The following is a 20,390-nucleotide window of genomic DNA, read 5'->3' on the forward strand; positions in this document are numbered from 1 at the left end:
CTGTATTATAATATAATAACAATAATAATTAGACTTGTGTTTTGGTTGGATGCATGCCTTGGTATCACAAACTAAAGTATACATCGACCCTGAAACTGGGAACTTGACTGAGCCTCTTTCTGAGACTTGTTGTTTACAAGTTAAAAACATTTTTCTTTGCTAGAAAACTACTTAGAACCCCCAAATATTATATATATATATATATATATATATATGTATATATATATATATATATATATATATATATATATATATATATATATATATATATATATATATATATAAAAATTCTAACACCCTAGAAAATAAAATGGGGGTCGGTGCCATACTTTCTGTCACACTGAATTTGCACAGTGGTCATACAAGCGCACTTTTTTGGGGAAAAAATACACTTGTTGGATTTAAAAAAAAAAAAAAAGACACCAATACGTTAGCCCAATTTTTTTTTTTTTATATTGTGAAAGATGATGTTACACCGAGTAAATTGATACCCAACATGTCACGCTTCAAAGTTGCGCCCGCTCCAAGAATGGCGACCCTTTTACCCTTAACAATCTCCATAGGCGACGTTTAAAATATTCTACAGGTTTTCAGATACAGAGGAGGTCTAGGTCTAGAATTATTGCTCTCGCTCTACTGGTCGCAGCGATACCTCACGTGTGGTTTAACCACTTAAGTACCGCTGCACGACGATATACGTCGGCCGTGGGGTCGCGGGCACCCGCGGCGCGCTCCCGTGACCCTGTCCGAAGCTCAGTGACCGCGGGACCCGATCGCCGCTGGAGTCCCGCGATCGGTCCCCGGAGCTGAGGAACAGGGAGAGCTATATGTAAACACGGCTTCCCCGTTCTTCACTGTGGCGGCGTCATCGATCGTGTGATCCCTTTTATAGGGGGACACAATCGATGACATCACACCCCCCTACAGTTGTAAACACACTTCAGGTCACACATAACCCCATCAGCGCCCCCTGTGGTTAACTCCCAAACTGCAACTGTCATTTTCACAGTAAAATTTTCCACTGTGAAAATGACAATGGTCCCAAAAATGTGTCAAAATTGTCCGAAGTGTCCGCCATAATGTCGCAGTCACGAAAAAAAATCGCTGATCACCGCCATTAGTAATAAAAAAAAAATAACAACTGATAAAAATGCAATAAAACTATCCCCTATTTTGTAAACGCTATAAATTTTGCGCAAACCAACCGATAAACGCTTATTGCGATTTTTTTTTTTTTTTTTTACCAAAAATAGGTATAGAGGAATACGTATCGGCCTAAACTGAGGAAAACATTTTTTTTATATATATATTTTTGGGGGATATTTATTATAGCAAAAAGTAAAAAATATTGAATTTTTTTCAAAATTGTCGCTCTATTTTTGTTTATAGCGCAAAAAATAAAAAGCGCAGAGGTGATCAAATACCACCAAAAGAAAGCTCTATTTGTGGGAAAAAAAGGACGCCAATTTTGTTTGGGAGCTAAAGTCAGTTAAAGCGACGCAGTCCCGATTTACAAAAAGGGGCCTGGTCCTTTAGCTGCATTTTGGTCCGGGTCTTAAGTGGTTAAAATATTCTACAGGTTTTCAGATACAGAGAGGAGGTCTAGGGCTAGAATTATTGCTCTCGCTCTACCGGTCTCAGCGATACCTCACATGTGTGGTTTAAACACCGTTTTCATATGCAAGCGCTGCTCACGTATGCGTTCTCTTCTGCGTGCAAGTTCAGAGGGACGAGGTGCGTTAAAATTTTTTTATTTATTTTTTATTTTTACACTGTTTTAAAAAAAAAAAAAATTGTGTCACTTTTATTCCTATTACAATGAATGTAAACATCCCTTGTAATAGAGAAGGGCATGACAGGACTTCTTAAATATGAGATCTGGGGTCAAAAACACCTCAGATCTCGTATTTACACTAAAATGCAATAAAAAAAAACAAATGGCCCTTTTAAGAGCTATGGCGGAAGACGGAAGTGATGTTTTGACGTCGCTTCCGCCCTGCATTGGTATGGATATGGGTGGGGTCCATCTTCCCCTCACTCGTCTCCATACCTAACGACAGAGAGGACCCAATCGCCTCCGCCGCTGCCAACAGCTACGGTAAGCAGAGGGCACAGGGGAGTGGGGGCCCCTCTCCTGCCGCCGATAAAAGTGATCTCATGGCGAATCCGCCGCATAGACCTGGTGAAGAAGAGGATACCGGGGTTATGGCAGCTAGCTGCTGCCATAACAAAGATATCCCTCTTCAAACAGCCAACGTATATTGGCGTGAGCTGGTACAGAAGTGGTTAAAGAGGAGCTAAAGTCTCAAAATGACAGATTGTGAGCAGGCAGGCTTTTTATTGTTGAAAACAAACATGAAATATCTGTTCTGCAATAAAATACACCTGCCTGTCTGCTCACAGTGTTTTCTGGCATGTCAATAGAGCTGGACATGCGCTGGCACATTTCCTGTGTGCTGGGATGGCACAGGAGTTACATCATCTCGTGCCAACCAATGAAAAGGCCCGAAGACTGGCACTCAGAAGATGCTGGCAAGGGATCTGTGACAGGGAGATCATTTTAGTTCTGCTTTAAAGTGGTATTTAACACATATTTGCAAACAATAATGGGCTCAGGCATGTTCGCAGCTCCATGTGCCCAAGCCTGCGGGGAAGCTTACTCTGCGCAGCACTAATCACAGGGAGTGAGCCATTTCCTGATCTTTGCAGCCACAGATCAAGAAATGTCTCCCTGCCTGTGATTAGCGCTGCGCAGAGTAAGCTTCCTGGTGGGCTCGGGCATGTAGAGCTGTGAACATGCCTGAGCCCATCCTTCTTAAACAACACTGAGAGGCAGGGTTATTATAAGAGATTAGACTCTAGTGGTCTCTTCTGTCATAAATGCCTCCCCTGCCTGACAGCGGTAATGTGGCCTGAGCTGCACCAGCACAGCTCAGACCATATTTACAGCACCTGCTCTGTGCCATAGTGATGTAATTCATGCATGGGAGTGATGTCATCGTGGCCTGGCTGAAGAGATACAACTTGGAAGGAAGACTGGGCAAACATGTAAGTGCCCGGCATCAGTGCCAGCACAGCGCTGGAGGACTCTGTTTGACAGGTAAGTCTGCCATAATGTGATAGTGCTAGTTTGCAGTGCATAGTAGTACAGGATGTCATAGAAATGGGGGGGGGGGGGTAATCATTTTTTTTTTATGGAGTTTACTACAGCTTTAACAGACTTTTTTCCTAATTTTGTAAACTTTTTAATAAGTGCAAAAAATACCTGTTGATCCTGTGAGTTTGTAACTTCCTGTGCTCTCTATCACCTGTACAAGGAAATGTTATGCCGCGTACAGACGATCGGGCATTCCGACAACAAAAATGTGGATTTTTTTTCTGATGAATGTTGGCTCAAACCTGTCTTGCATACACACAGTAACACAAATGTTGCCGGAAATTTTGAACGTCGAGAAAGTGGTGTTGTACAAGAAATGCGACGAGCCGAGAAAAATGAAGTTCAATAGGCAGTGCGGCTCTTCTGCTCGATTCTGAGCATGTGTGGAATTTTGTGCGTCGGAATTGTGTACACACGATTCAAATTTCCGACAACAAAAACGCCTCTCAAATTTTTTTTGTCGGGAATTCCGACAGCAAATGTCCGATGGAGCCTACACACGGTCGGAATTACCAACAACATGCTTACATCGAACATTTGTTGTTGGAAATTCCAATTGTAAGAGTCCTAGTTCACCTTTGGGAAAAATGTTTTCCTCCCACATCACTTGAGCACACTGATTACAGTGGGTCACTGGCTTTGCAGACCCCTCCATTCAGTAAACATCTTGTATCATATATGTGTGTATGTATATGTATATGTATATGTGTGTGTATATATATATATATTATTTCTCATTTATTTATTTTTTTATATATCAAAGAATGTTCTATTGTATAGAATAAAACAATGCAGTGTACATACAGTGGAACATTTTAACTTTCAGACATACCTCAAAAAGTAGTTATACTATAACATAATGCCCTAGTGGGCTAGTCATAAAATGAACCGTAAACAAATTTTACCCATTAAAAATTTGACATATGCATATAATGGTCAAGCAAGAAAAATGAGAGAAAAAAATGCAAAATTAAGAAAAAAAAAAAATGTAATCTTAATACAATTGGACGTATTTATACACCGGACATTTGTAATAGTCTCATCTGGATAAGACTTATGTGTTTGTGTATGTATAAAAACTCTGGGGAAGATGTCGGCTGCTGAAACGGCTTTGTTCTAAGGTAAGTATTTCATAATGAGTTAGTATGCAATGCTCCATTATGTGTAAGGGGGGGGGGGGGGTGGAACTAATGCGCAAAACCACTCTAACCAAGGGCACTAAAAACTAATAAAAAAAATAAACTGTGACAAAGCTCTTGTAAGGGCGAAACGCGTCGTCTAGGACCCCTCTTAATATCCCCCTTTTATGATGGAAGATCCTATTCATGCATAAGAACTTTTATATCCGATTATTTTAATCGCCATGCAACGCTGTTGATTTTTCAACAAGCGCATACTGCAATTTGCCCACTGGAGGGCGCCTAAACTTCTCCCTGCAGTACAGCTGGTTTACTCAAACAGTGTCTCAGACGTGGGACGCTTGCATGTTCACCCAGGGAGAGCGTCCTTTCTGATAGGCTGATCCACCCTGTGTCTCCAGCAGTCACATTTATCGGGTCTGTGAAGCTTCCAGACCCGCATAGGAGAGAGCTTAGGATCCCGGACATTGTTACATCAGCCAGGAGAAGGACATTCGATCGATGTTTACATCTGGCTGGGTAATGTACTGTGCTCACCATTTGCACTAATGATGTCTTGCTAGACAGCCCACAAACTAAAACCGCAAGCTTTAACCATTTGAAGTCTGAAGAGGGTGCTGGTCTGATGCAGACATTTGGAAAGTTTTTTTTATACTTTTTTTATCATATTGTGCACATTGTGGAAACTTTCCCTTTTTTAACCATATAAAGGACTGGATCTTCCGAAAATTAAAGTGTTAATGTATGTTTTTTTCTTCACAAACATTAAGTGGATTTATAATTGGTGAACTTTCAGGAGCGCAGAGTTTTCCTTTTTGGTGTATCAATGATGAGAAGGATGAAATAACATGAGAATAATGAAAATCCAAAATATATGATTGACTAAAAGGGTTTCGGTCATCAGATATTTTTCAAAATTAATTACCAAAAAACATATAAGTGAGAAAAAATAAGAATCCCTCAGTGGATAAAATATCAAACATCCAGTGCAAAAAATATCAATAATAAATAAATATGAAAAATTGCAATATGGATATATAAATAAATAATATATCAATAAAACTGTAAACAAAAGTTTATGTGCACAATCCCGTGCTAAAAAATATGTAAATAGTGTTCAATCAAAATATCCGTGCTTCAATAATAGTTCAACAGTGTGTAGTACTTCAAAACCAATAATCCAAATAATATAGTGTTTCCAAAGTGCAAATGTGCTTCCAAAGTAGCTGTGCAGAACAAACACCAGTGTACCAGATCCTATGATTAAGTGGCGTCGGGCTGCCACGCAACGCGTCAAGATTCAGGAGAGCCGTCGGTGACGTCATCTCCGTTCGTGGCTGAGAACGGAGACACCTCAGACACACGCCTGCTAGCTACATGCTGCTTTATGCTAAATGTTAGCCGTTTTAAATGTGAGTGCATTACCTTTATTAAAAACCCTTATGATTGCATACTACACTATGGGGATTCCTTATGTGTTTTATTGAGTGCCATCCATGCTGGGAGCGTTCTGGCTAGAACCTGGGAGACCTGCAGCTGGGAGTTTGGAGAAAAGGCTGTCCTGGAAACCCTGATCTGCAGGGATATCTGCTGGGCTTTGCCATTTTTCAGCAATCATTATAGGTTCATTATAGCCTTTCCCAAGGTGAGAGGCTTGTACTACCATACACTGGTGTTTGTTCTGCACAGCTACTTTGGAAGCACATTTGCACTTTGGAAACACTATATTATTTGGATTATTGGTTTTGAAGTACTACACACTGTTGAACTATTATTGAAGCACGGATATTTTGATTGAACACTATTTACATATTTTTTAGCACGGGATTGTGCACATAAACTTTTGTTTACAGTTTTATAGATATATTATTTATTTATATATCCATATTGCAATTTTTTCATATTTATTTATTATTGATATTTTTTGCACTGGATGTTTGATATTTTATCCACTGAGGGATTCTTATTTTTTCTCACTTATTTTTCAAAATGAATTACCAAAAAACAATATCTGATGACCGAAACCCTTTTAGTCAATCATATATTTTGGATTTTCATTATTCTCACGTTATTTCATCCTTCTCATCATTGATGTTGATGCTTGGAGGGTTTCAAGGAATAAGGAGTGAAACACATTTTAACTGGTCATTAATGTTATTGTGCAATGCTCCATTACGCCTTTGTCTTGCAGGTTATTTTTATTTTTTTTTGTCAGAGTTTACAACCACTGTAATTGTTTTTACTTTAAAGAAACTTTTTTTCAAAATTTTATATAATTTTTATTTATTTTTTCCGATGTAGGATATTTTGAACCATTTATAGAATCCGGAGAACATAGCAGAATAAAGATGTGGGCAGTGCTGAAGCTTTTGCATGGGAAGTTGTCTGGTTCCCATTCTGTGTACACAGAGGTGAGTATTGATCCGCACAGTCTGCATGGCATAACGGCCTACTGTTCAGTATGTGAAAATATGTCCTACTCATTTGGTACATTCAGTGGCGTCACTAGGGTTGGTGTCACCTGGTGCGGTAAAATATGGTGTCCCCCCCCCCCCCCCCCAATAAAAAATTTCAAATATTTTTTACCCTACTGTTTGCTCTCTGTTCTCCTTTCTTCCTCTTTTCTCTCTCTCCCTATCCATCTTTCTTGTTCGTTCTATCCCTTCTTCTTTCTCTCCATTTTTCTTTGTTCCCTCCTCCCACCTCTTTCTCCAGAACCGGAATTCACATCTCAGGAGCCATTAGGCCAGGGGCGTACCTAGAGCATTTGCCACCCGTGGCGGATCCAATATCTGGCACCCCCCCACGTTAAAATGTAAAAACACCCCACTGTGCCCCCTGCATACCTCTGCATCCTTCAATATCTTTTTGTTACTACTGTGTACCCCTCTCCACAACTGCACCTCTGGACCCCTTTACATTACACAGCACCCTGCATCACTGGACCCCTTTACATTACACAGCCCCCTGCATCACTGGACCCCTTTACATTACACAGCCCCCTGCATCACTGGACCCCTTTACATTACACAGCCCCCTGCATCACTGGACCCCTTTAAAATTACACAGTATCCTGCATCACTGGACCCCTTTAAAATTACACAGCACCCTGTATCACTGGACCCCTTTACATCTCACAGCCCCCTTCACCTCTGGACCCTTTTACATTACACAGCACCCTGCACCTCTGGGCCCCTTTACATTACACAGCACCCTGCACCTCTAAACCTCTTTACATTACACAGCCCCCTGCACCACTGGACCCCTTTACATCACATAGCCCCCTGCACCTCTGGACCCCTTTACATTACACAGCACCCTGCACCTCTGGACCTCTTTATATTACACAGCCCCCTGCATCACTGGACCCCTTTACATCTCATAGCCCCCTGCACCTCTGGACCCTTTTACATTACACAGCCACCTGCACCACTGGACCCCTTTACATCACATAGCCCCTTGCACCTCTGGACCCCTTTACATTACACAGCACCCTGCATCACTGGACCCCTTTACATTACACAGCACTCTGCACCTCTGGACCTCTTTACATTACACAGTACCCTGCATCACTGGACCCCTTTAAAATTACACAGCACCCTGCATCACTGGACCCCTTTACATCTCAAAGCCCCCTTCACCTCTGGACCCTTTTACATTACACAGCACCCTGCACCTCTGGGCCCCTTTACATTACACAGCACCCTGCACCTCTTTACATTACACAGCCCCTGCACCACTGGACTCCTTTACATCACATAGCCCCCTGCACCTCTGGACCCCTTTACATTACACAGCACCCTGCACCTCTGGACCCCTTTACATTACACAGCACCCTGCATCACTGGACCCCTTTACATTACACAGCACCCTGCATCACTGGACCCCTTTACATTACACAGCACCCTGCATCACTGGACCCCTTTACATCTCATAGCACCCTGCATCTCTGGACCATTTTACATTACACAGCACCCTGCATCACTGCACCCCTTTTACATTACACAGCCCCCTGCACCTCTGGACCCTTTTACACTTCACAGTCCTCTGCACCCCTTTACATTACACAGCACCCTGCACCTCTGGACCCCTTTACATTACACAGCACCCTGCATCACTGCACCCCTTTTACATTACACAGCCACCTGCACCTCTGGACCCCTGCATGTTACACAGACCCCCTTCAGTGCAGACACCCCCTTAGTACTATCCCCCTCCTCAGTGCAAACACCCCCCTTCAGTGAAATCCCCCCAGGTGCAAACACCCCCCCTTCCCATTCAGTACCTCAGATCATTGCTGGCAGCGCCACGGCACATGGACAGAAGGTCCCCTCGGCCCCTCTGTACACACAAACAGAGAGGAGGGGGCTGTGCCTGTGTGCCGACTGCCGAGCACCGCTAACAGCCCGTGGCTGTGAGAGGAGGGGATGGATGGTGCTGCGGTGTCACCCCGCAACCTCCTCTCCTCTTGTACCGCGGCGCTCCGATTACGCAGCGCTCATCGCTGCAGTCGCGCGCGGGGGGGGGGGCGTCCCCCCACATGTTTTTTTTTAAATCGGGATGGTGTCACCCCTCTAGTGGGTGTCACCCGGTGCGGACCGCACCCCCCTAGCAACGCCTCTGGGTACATTTAACAAATTAAACAAATTTTAAGCCGGCCATACACAGTATCAATTTGTTTGTAATTTATTGTTTTAAGAATGTTCGTTTTTGACGGCACCAACAATATTTTTTGAAGGAGCAGGATGGAATGAATTCCTAACCGTGTATGTGGGTTTGTTATTTATATTAAAATGTTAAAGGCAAATTACATTTTTAAGCACTTTCAAACCGTGGCCTCAGCCCTGGGGTCGGCTGTTTGAACTCCAACCATGAGACTGTCTGCACTGTGTTTGCATGTTCTCCTTGTGCTTTTGTTGGTTTTCCTCTGGATACTCCGGTTTCCTCCCACTCTGCAAAGACATGCTGGTAGGTTAATTGGCTTATTTTTATTATTTGTATGAATGTGAGTAATCACCTTGGATTGTAAGCTCTTTGAATGCCGGGCCTGATGTGAACATGCAGTAGGTATGAAAGCATTGCGAAAATTGATGGTACTATATAAATGCCTGTAGTAATATTTATTATTTATCATTCCAAGTTATTGAATTTAGTCAGAATTTCCATATGAAAATCTACTAGTGTGTGTGTGTGTGATAGAACCCAACTCCATCTTTCTCCGTCTCCCGATTTTTCTTCTTTAATCAATACACTTCTCTAGATTTCTGCTAAAGGCTTGTCTCTTAGATTTCAGCCATCCACCAGCATGGCTGTGATCAGTCTGGCTTTTGAAGTGCTGCGTCTGGACCCTGCTGGATTGGATGTTGCAAGGGTAGCCTAGAAGAGACTTTTGGGTATTGGATTCCATACTGGTAATTAGGGTTGTCCCGATACCACTTTTTTGAGATCGAGTACAAGTACCGATACTTTTTTCAAGTACTCGTCGATACCGATTTTTTAATGTCATGTGACAGTATTTTTTTTTTAATTTTTTTTTTTTTGACTATTTTATTTTTACAGTGATTTTTTTTTTTAGAGGGGGGGGGTAGTGGATTTTCATTTTTTTTTTTTTTTTTTTTTTTTTTTTTTATTATTATTTACATTTTATTTTTTAAATTGTTTATTGCAAATTTTTTTTAATTTTTTTTTTTTTAATTAGCCCTGTTGGGGGGGTTTGGTGAGATATCAGGAGTCTTAACAGACCTCTGACATCTCTCCTTTAAGACAGAGAAAGGGACTAGGGACACAGATTCCCCAGTCCTTTTTCTCTGCAGCCTCAGCTGAAATGAATGGAGAGAAGCTCCTCTCCATTCATAAACTGAAGCATCGTAAACGCAGGTTACGATGTTTCAGTTATATGAATGGACAGAGTCAGTATTCACTGACTCTGTCCATTCGGAAAAGTTAGGAGCCGGGTTTAGCGGCAGAAGACGGCACGGACGGGGAGAAGACATCACGGGGGGAGAGTGGCACGGACGGGGAGAAGACATATGTATGTATGTATGTATGTGTGTGTGCTTAACGAGTTATTATGAATAACTAATACAGATACACTGTAACATATTTGAAAGAAAAACATTATTATTTAAAATATATAATACAACAGCTTGTTTGTGGATGAGCCCTATGGCTTGGTGGTTTATTCTGAAAATACCATTTAAGACTGTAGAAATCCCCCCCCCCCCCCTTATCTATAAGTGTCAAAGACAAAAGATCTATAACCTGGGATACTGGTATATTTTATGAAGTGTTCAAACCTTTTGAATTTATGGTCTGGGATAAAGATACAGAAAAGACATTCACAGTCTCTTAGTAAGACAGAAAAACAATGTCTTTAGAGACACTGAACTTGATTTCAACTTTAGAGAAAAAAAAATGGACGTGGTATTGTTCATGGCATATCATGAAAAATCTACATAATAAAAAAGGCTTATATATTTTAACCTCAAAATCTCCATTCAAGCCTAGACATTTTGCATAGAATCCACAAGGTCTGTCATTGCCTTTTTTTTTTACCAGGGAGACTTTCTTGCTTCTGTCTTCCCATCTTTGCATTTCCTATGTTTTGCTGTGGAGCCTCTCTACTACCAGTTCATGGCCATTACCCTTTTGGTAATCTTGTAAGGTTGCACCACTTCGAAACAAACCACCATCCAGGCTCATCGTCTCAAGGATTACGTTTCACCCTTTCTTTTCTTTCTTTTCACCTTTTTTTTTTTTCTTTTTTTGCATCAGGCAACTTTGTTCAAGATTTGCTCATCTGCTTCCGGCCTTGGAAAAAATATAATTTTAGGTAGTTTTTTTTGAGCTGCAGGCATTCCTAGTTATCTTTTGATTTTATGATCATGTTGCCCACCCCTCAGTTGGGTGGCCCAAATGTTAAAGTGTTCCTAAATGGATGATAAAGGGGAAAAAAAATAGGATTTCTGTACTCGCCAAAAGGTCCTTTCCTTGGAGTATATTGAGGACTGCTGCCCACAGAAGCATTGACAAAAAATAAAATAAAACTGTAGACCAGCTCAGGATAACCCTTTGCAATATCAGCATACCTAAGTTTTGTAGCAAAGCGCTACTGATAACATGATCAAAAACAAAGAGGGATGGTGCCTGTGTCCCTTAATGGTAAAAATGTTTATAGTAAATGCAAAACTCTTGATTTTTCTGATATATTCACCTTCAATCCATAGATTTCCTTTGCACACATCATTCACACTCATTTCCTCGGAGTCCAGGTTGTCGTGTATGCACACGCACCCACCCAGCCTGTGACTGGATAGTGAAAGGAGAAGTAGTACAATACTGATCTCATCGCTCTTTCTTTCCTGCTTTCTCCTCCTGTCAGCAGACAGTTTTGTCAGAACATGTACCTGGCTTCTTATCCTCTCTAGCCCTGCTGTACAGGGACTGTATGAGGCTGGTGCCAGGTCAAATTCAGATATTTACACTGCATGAATTGAAAAATCTCTATATAATGATGCATTATGTGTGTCTGTTATATCTGCCTAGAGTTCAGCTGTAAAATATCTAGTCCCTTGAATTGAAAATTGGCCCTCAGTGGCTTAATAATCTAAGGTGCTTGTGTGCAATATGTATGAAATTATATAGAATGGTTTGTGACTCCTCTTGTCTCCTGCACAGTGTATATGGTGCTGCAAAAGACAACTCATCCTTCATGGACGAGGAAGAACTCTCGGTGTCAGAAACTACAGCATGCCAACAGGTATCATTTTACTATTTTGACTTGTGCTTATATTTACCCGATTTGATTACACTGGCCGCAATTTATTCATATGACACTTGCTACTTTATTTTTTTATCATATGATCCATTTGAACTGCTCGGGTTCTAAAAGGCTCACTGGCTGACTTTAAAATAAAAGTTGTCTGACCATTATGCTGACCCCCTTATTTCAATACTTGGAGTCGCTCATCTAGTACAAGTATACAGATCTGGAATGTTGGTGAAAAGGCAGAAGTCCTGATGTGAATATTTGTTCTCGGTCAGTGACTGTTAAAGCAGTCGGCTTGGCAGTTGCTACAGGTTTCCTTTTAATAAAAAAGTCCTATAAATAATTATTAAAGGTGATTTTCCTTGTTTATCCTTATTGGGAATGTAATAAATTTGAATATTTGTTATAAGATAATATCTTTTTCAGGTGACATCAAGTCTTTACGGAGCATCATCAGTCCTCCAACATCCAAGTGAGTCTTATTTGGGTATTATATGAGAATAGTATGTATTATTTTGTTTACAAAACTATCCTAAAATGTTTATTTATTACCAGTTAGAAATGTGCATACAGGTATAAAATACAGATATTATAAAATATGTAGTTGTGTTGCCATGGCTGTAAAAGAATATTAGTATTAAAGTGTGTCTAAACTGAAAAACAGTGATATACAGTCATGGCCTAAAATGTCACCCCTGCATTTCTGTGATAATGCACCTGGTTGCCCAGAAAATTGATGCAATTACAAATGTTTAGGCCTTCTCATATTTATCTCTTTTTTGTTTTGTATTGTTATTGTAACGGCTACCCAAGTAGTGCGAGGGTCTCAGCCGTTGGAGACGTCCTTTTGCCTGGCAAGCTGCGATATGCAGGTACCGCCGGTATATCCCATCGAACGCCCTTCCAAGAAACGAGACGGGCTACGTTTGCAGAGTCAAGCAGGACTGACTTTTAATGCCACATTTTTCTTCCTTATATCTGGTTACAAACTGTACAGAAACAAATGACACCCCCCCCCCCCCCCCCCACCCAGGGGGGACTTCAATACACATACTTTGAAATAATGACACTCCCTTGAGCCAATCAGCTGCTAGACGTTTTGGCTCCTAAACTTAGCTCGATCAGACAATAGAATTCAATTAACCTTTAAAACAATTATCACTCACACATAATCCACCATCGGCATACACCTCACAGGGGGGCTGTTACCTACACAAAGAGAGTTCTCATTAGCTATGCAAGGGGACATTAGCATTCAGCAGTGAAAGAGACTTGTCCAATTAACCCTTTGAGCTCAGAATAAAATGTGGTACATCCAATTGTGACAAGCCACGCAGTTCCTTGTAGTCCTCCCTGCATGAAGATTATCGATGTCTCGGCAGCATGCATAGGTCCGTTACACCACTCCCCTTTTGTAGAACACTCCGGCAGACCCGGATTGATCCTTTTCGGATCAACTTGGGGATGTCCGGTCTGCTGTTAGGGTAAAAGTTCAGTTTGCCTGGACAGTCCGTCGGCCTTCCCATTGACTTACCAGGTCGGTAGCTGATGGTGACGGTGAATAATAGAATTCAATTCTGGAACAGTCACTTGCTTTGCTCTCTCAATGGCTCCCAAAACCTGTTGCTGATGCTCTTGGGACAGATACGGCACCACCTGGATGCAAATCCCATTTAATCTTATGACAATTTCCGCCTGTTTGTGCATTTCAATGTTCAAGCCACAGGACATCTTATAATACATGACGTAGTGTCGTTGCATCTCTGATTTCTCACTGGCCAACTTGTCACATTCCCATTTTAGACTGTGATATTGTGCCGGATCTACAGTACATGTCGGGGAAGGTAGTCTTACCCGGTTCTCAGCAGCAAGCGGGTTGATTCCAGCAACGTGGGTGGTCACGGCACAAGCAGCAGCAGGTGTAGGTAAATAAGCAGAAGTCAGAGGGCCAATGTCGTTGCCCAGCACCACCTCGGCAGGTAGGTTGTCCATGATACCAACTGTGGTCTTTCCTGACCCGGGTCCCCAGTCTAAGTGCACCCGTGCGGTGGGTACGCGAAATACCGCACCCCCTGCGACCCGGACAGCAACTGTGCGAGTGGACACGTTCTCTGGCTTTACCAGATGTTTTTGAATCAGAGTGATAGTAGTCCCGGAATCTCTTAGGCCTTGTGCTACTTGTCCATTCACTCGTACCTCCTGACGGTGATGCTGACGGTTATCCGGAGAGGCCGCTTGTATTGGGTCTGCCTCATACCAAATTCCCAGACATTCCTCAGGGCCCACCTCGGTCTCCAGGCAGTGGGCCGCAGAGGGACGTGATGGAGTGACCTCTGTGTTGGGTGTTGTGCGTCTCCAATTGTTATTTGTAGCTCTCAAAGGGCAATAACGAGCAATATGTCCCGTGTCGCTGCAGTGATGGCACGTCACCCTAGGCGAATCCCGGGGGTAGTTGCTAGGCCCCTGAGGACGTGGTGGGACTGGAGCCCGAAACTCTGGGCGTGGGGTGACGGTTGGAGTACACGGTTCTACCTTCTGAGCCAGCCGCATAGTACCCTGGCTTACTTTCCTTGTCTCCGCGTACTCATCTGCTAGCCGAGCCGCCTCGTTTAAGTTAGCGGGACGGCGATCTCGTACCCAGTCTTGTATGTCTGCGGCCAGGTCTTGGAAGAAATGTTCCATTAGGAACAGCTGCAATACTTCCTCCCCGGTGTTGGCCTTGCACCCTTGGACCCAAAGGGATGCCACCCTTTGTAACTGGTTGGCCCATTCCATGTGGGAGTCCACAGCCATCTTCTTGGACTCCCGGAAGCGCCGGCGGTAGGCTTCTGGAGTTACGGCGTATCGGGTTAGCAGCGCCTTTTTAACTTGCTGGTATTGTAAAATATCCTCTGGAGCAAGAGCCCGAAAGGCTTCATTGGCTTTGCCCGACAATTTCCCCGACAAAATAGTGACCCATTGGTCTGGTGGTACCTGGTGTAGTGAGCACTGCCTCTCAAAATCCGCCAAATATCCATCGATTTCCTCCTCACTTTCTACAAAAGCTTTAAATGCAGTGAACGGTATTTTCTTTCCTGTAGCAGCAGGTGGGGGGGTAGGAACTGCAGGTGTAATGGGCTGTCTCGCTCTTACCAGTTCCAGTTCTTGTCCCCTCTTCGTTTGTATCTCCTCCCTTGCTTCCCGGAACAGCTGGTTTATTAGTTCCACGGACGTTTCTGGATACAAGGATAATCTCCGCTGTACAATCCCAGTAATTACATCTTCTTTGCTGACAGGTGCAAGGGGCTCAGTTCCTTCCATGGATCCATCCATTTCGTCCAGCCCCAGCAGTTCAGCTATCAGCTCCCTCCGTGGTCTGTTGCTGGCGCTCCTACCACGACTCTCCAATAGATCTTTTAGTGTGGATCTTTTCAGCCTGGCGTACTGCGACTCCATTCAGCACTTGCTCTTTGGATTAAAGGACCATCCCACCGCTGCCAACCAATGTAACGGCTACCCAAGTAGTGCGAGGGTCTCAGCCGTTGGAGACGTCCTTTTGCCTGGCAAGCTGCGATATGCAGGTACCGCCGGTGTATCCCATCGAACGCCCTTCCAAGAAACGAGACGGGCTACGTTTGCAGAGTCAAGCAGGACTGACTTTTTTAATGCCACATTTTTCTTCCTTATATCTGGTTACAAACTGTACAGAAACAAATGACACTCCCCCCCCCCCCCCACCCAGGGGGGACTTCAATACACATACTTTGAAATAATGACACTCCCTTGAGCCAATCAGCTGCTAGACGTTTTGGCTCCTAAACTTAGCTCGATCAGACAATAGAATTCAATTAACCTTTAAAACAATTATCACTCACACATAATCCCCATCAGCATACACCTCACAGGGGGGCTGTTACCTACACAAAGAGTTCTCATTAGCTATGCAAGGGGACATTAGCATTCAGCAGTGAAAGAGACTTGTCCAATTAACCCTTTGAGCTCAGAATACAATGTGGTACATCCAATTGTGACAAGCCACGCAGTTCCTTGTAGTCCTCCCTGCAGGAAGACTATAACTGTCCCGGCAGCATGCATAGGTCCGTTACAGTTATGATCCAAAAAAAAGTGGAGAAACAAAAAGTAAAATCTATGACACAATCAATGCAAAACTCAAAAATGCTTCTCAAAATTGTAAGAAATAATAGCATGGAGAAGAGAGAGCAGGCTTTGAGTACAAACATTGTGGAAAACCATAGACCAGTGATGGGGAACCTTGGCACCCCAGATGTTTTGGAACTACATTTATCATGATGCGCAGGCACTCTGCAGTGTACTTGAACATCATGGGAAATGTAGTTCTAAAACATGTGGGTTGCCAGGGTTCGCCATCGCTGCCATAGACAATCTCAAGGTTTCAAGTACATCTCCAGAGATCTTATGTTCCTGTGTCTACTGTGCGCAACGTTGTCAAGAGGTTTATAACCCATAGCACTGTAGCTAATCTCCCTGGTTGTGGACAAAAGAGAAACATTTATCAAATATTGCAACAAAGGATTGTTGGAATGGTGGATAAAGAACCTCAATCAACTTCCAGACAAATTCAATCTGACCTCCAGGCACAGGGTACAACTGTGTCAGCTCGCACTATAGGTCACCATCTGAATGAAAAGGAATGCTATGGTAGGAGACCCAGGTTGATCGCTTTTTGGTAAATCAAATCATTCTACTGTTTTCAGAAAAAGAAATGAGGCCTTTAAAGAAAAGAATACAGTCAAACTTGGTGGAGGTTCACTGATGTATCGGGGTTGCTTTGCTGCTGCAGGCACTGGATGGCTTGACTGTGTGCATGGCATTATGAAATCTGAAGACTACCAAAGCATTCTGGAGTGCAATGTAGGGCCCAGTGTCGGAAAGTTTGATCTCCGTCAAAGGTCATGGGTCTTGCATCAGGACAATGACCCAAAGCACACATCAAAAAAGCACCCAGAAATGGTTTAAGAACAAAGTGCTGGAGAGTACTGAACTGGCCAGCAAATGAGACAAGATCTAAATCCCCTAGAGTACATTTGGAGAGATCTCAAAACGGCATTTGGGAAAAGGAATCCTTCCAATCTTTGAGACCTGCAGCAGTTGGCTAAGAGTGATCCAAAATTCCAGTAGAGAGGTGTAAGAAACACATTGAGGGTTACAGGAAGCCATTGATTTCAGTTTATTTTTTTTCCAAAGGGGTGTGCGACCAAATATTAAATTGAGGGTGTCAACAATTTTGTCCAGTCCATTTTTGGAGTGTTGCGTAGAATATGTCAGATTTGGTTTTTTGTTTCTCCACTTTTTTGTGCCATACCAATACAAACGAAATAAATAACCATGAGAATGCCTAAACATTTGTAATTGCAACAATTTTCAAAGTGGTGCATTATATGACAGAAATGCATGGGTGCCAATATTTTTGGCCATGACTATATTGCAGCTCTCCAGTCTTTAGGTGTGGTGGCTACAATTATCTGATTTTGTCCTATTGTGGAGATTTCCCTTCACTTCCTATCCCATAGCCTAACAGGAAGTAAAAGGAAATCCCTGCAAATTGTGGTTGTAAACCTCAGACATAAAATATGAACAAAGCATATCCCTTTTATAGTGTGTACTTGTGCACTTGTTGGTTTCCGCAATTTTCAGCCTATTTACTCTAAACGAGCCATGTGCCTCATTACCATCAATCTGGTCACCAATGCTGAAATCTGCTCACAAGTGCCTGAGCCAGTGCAAGGTAAATTCTGGTGCATTTTCCTCACCCATAAAGCCCAGGTGTTGCGCACATCCATAATGGCTTTCTGTGGCTGTACTATTGAATTCTTCGGTGATTGCATTTTGCTATACAAATGTTTACATGAGCACCCATTGATGTCTATGGGCAGCTGTACGCAGCACCTGGGCTTTCTGGGCAGGCGGGAAATACCCAATATTTACTTTTCACAGGCTTTGGCACCGATGTGCAAGAAACCATGGATATCTGTTACACTTGTCTGATACTGGAACAAACTCTTGATAGAATATTCCTAAGATCAAATGTGTTAGAATATCTTGAAAACCTATTACTAGATAAATGGAGCACTATTTGATGAAAGCCAACACACGTGTAGGAAGTCCAGAGCGACACTTTATCTGATAATGTAATGCATCAGGTTCTTCTAGATTTGGATTTTCAGTGTATGGAAAAATTGTTTGCTCTATTGTATCCATATGGTCATCGTTCTTCAAAACTGTCCCAGATTAGCTTAATACAATTTAAATGTATGTATAATAAAAATCTCATCAAAGGTTGATTTTAAATATATTTTAACTTTAAAAAAAAAAAAGGTTTTGTTTCATAAAACGTTTTTATTGTTCAGGGATGACAGGTGCACTTTATATTTTTAATCCTTCCATTTATAGAATCCGAAACATTGGAATTATGGCTCATATTGATGCCGGAAAAACCACAACCACTGAGAGAATGTTGTATTATTCCGGATACATCCGGGCACTGGGAGGTGAGAGAAATTTATTGTCAGATGCTATAAATTGTTGATACTTCAAATATATAAGTCAAATTTTGCATAAATATTCATCAATATTCATTTTTTACAATTGCTTATTTAGTAGTTTTGTTAAACATTGGAAGATAGTCAGTAGGTTTATTCATTGGGCTGTGTTGTTGTAGATGTTGATGATGGCGATACGGTGACAGACTATATGGCACAGGAGAGAGAGCGTGGGATCACAATTCAATCGGCGGCTGTCACATTTGAGTGGAATGAACACAGGATCAATTTAATTGACACTCCAGGTAATCTCCAAGGAGTCTTAAGGCTGGGTTCATGCCATGTGCATTGTGTTTAGCATGTTGATGCTTGAGTTGGTCGAGTGCTGACATGATTTTTTTTTTTTTTTTGTTCACTGCGTTGTTTTGCTTTGTATGGTGTGTGTGTGTGTGTGTTTGTTTGTGTTTTTTTTTTTTAACACAACCAGAGCCAAAATACTCTGGACAAATTATCATACTAGTCCTCACAACCATGTATTCAACATGTTTCACTGCTTCATCAGGAGAATAATATCTGGAAGGGATTAATAGAATATACATAGTAATCAAGAAAAGCAAATGTTGCAATCTTTAAATAGGGGATTGAAGCACCGCCAGTGTTTCCCTAAGCTGGATGTGAGAGAAATTATATATACGGTGTGTGTGTGTGTGTGTGTGTGTGTGTGTGTGTGTGTGTGTGTGTGTGTGTGTGTGTATATACATATGTATATAGATATGTCACTGATGTAAGGGGACATCGCGGTGCCCATCAGTACCTGGTTCACGATCTCCTCATGAAACTTGGATTTCAATTGCCTGCCCGGGCGGCCGCTGTAAGACATTCCTGCCTCCTGTGACACACGTCACACTGATTCAATGCCCAATTGGATAATTTTTCTGTCAATCACAGATGCCGGTCTAGGAGGTGGGACTTTCTTACAGCGCCGCCAAACAGTTCAGACACAGAGCAGGAGCTGAGAGAACGCTGCTGTGTGTGTGTGTGTGTCTGTCGCACACACAAGGAATATGGAGGACAGGAGAACAGCACGAATGCTTCGGTGACCAGCCACAGTGCAGCCGCGCAGGATCGGCCCTGCTTGAGCCACAGCTCAAAGCGGCCCCAGGACAGGCTGCCTGCCAGGATATTTCCCGGTATGCCGGTAGGCCAGTCCGGCCCTGTGCATGGGCTGAAAGCTGCAGGGCTTGTCTGCAAGTGTCTGGCACTGCACCCCTGATCCACTAATCACAGGTGCAATGTTCTGCAGGGCAAACAAATTAATAAATGCACAATTTCTTTTTTTTCCCTGCAAAATATGTGCGTTTTATTATTTTTACCAAAAGGTGAACTTTTCTTTTAAGCACTTTCTATCTCCCTTGTCTAAGTATTTGCTTTGACTTCTTGCAGGCCATGTGGATTTCACTGTAGAGGTGGAACGTTCACTGAGGGTGCTGGACGGAGCTGTTGCTGTGTTTGATGCTTCAGCAGGTGTAGAGGTAACAGAAGTGATGGCATTTACTTTACATTATAGAGAAAAGTCTAGACTTTTTTTGTTTCTTGTTCACTTAGGCCTGGTTTCCTATGCATTTTTAGTGCATTTTCAGTTTTGCAGAAACGCACCACAGTCCATTTAACATGGTTTCCTATGGGTCAGGTTCAGATCTGTGCATTTTATGGAAGGGGCCAGGGACTTCAATGGATCAAAAAGATGTATTGAAAATAAAATGCAAAATGCACCTGGAAATGCAAACTGAGACCTGCATAGATATGAACCAGGCCTTGGGTTTGAT

General features: G+C 42.5%; 1 protein-coding gene across 1 annotated transcript in view; it reads left to right on the plus strand.

The window, feature by feature from the left end:
* Positions 1–2,940: 2,940 nt before the first annotated feature.
* Positions 2,941–20,390, plus strand: part of GFM2 (GTP dependent ribosome recycling factor mitochondrial 2) — a 52,233-nt gene continuing 34,783 nt past the window's right edge. The window contains 7 exon segments of the mRNA XM_040341432.1: positions 2,941–3,100; positions 6,598–6,707; positions 11,974–12,055; positions 12,491–12,536; positions 18,476–18,573; positions 18,744–18,869; positions 20,008–20,096. Of these exon segments, the coding sequence (XP_040197366.1) occupies positions 2,980–3,100; positions 6,598–6,707; positions 11,974–12,055; positions 12,491–12,536; positions 18,476–18,573; positions 18,744–18,869; positions 20,008–20,096 (672 nt within the window). The 5' untranslated portion in view covers positions 2,941–2,979.

Source organism: Rana temporaria, chromosome 1 (genome assembly GCF_905171775.1).
Source record: "Rana temporaria chromosome 1, aRanTem1.1, whole genome shotgun sequence".
In the NCBI taxonomy this organism is placed as follows: Eukaryota; Metazoa; Chordata; class Amphibia; order Anura; family Ranidae; genus Rana; species Rana temporaria.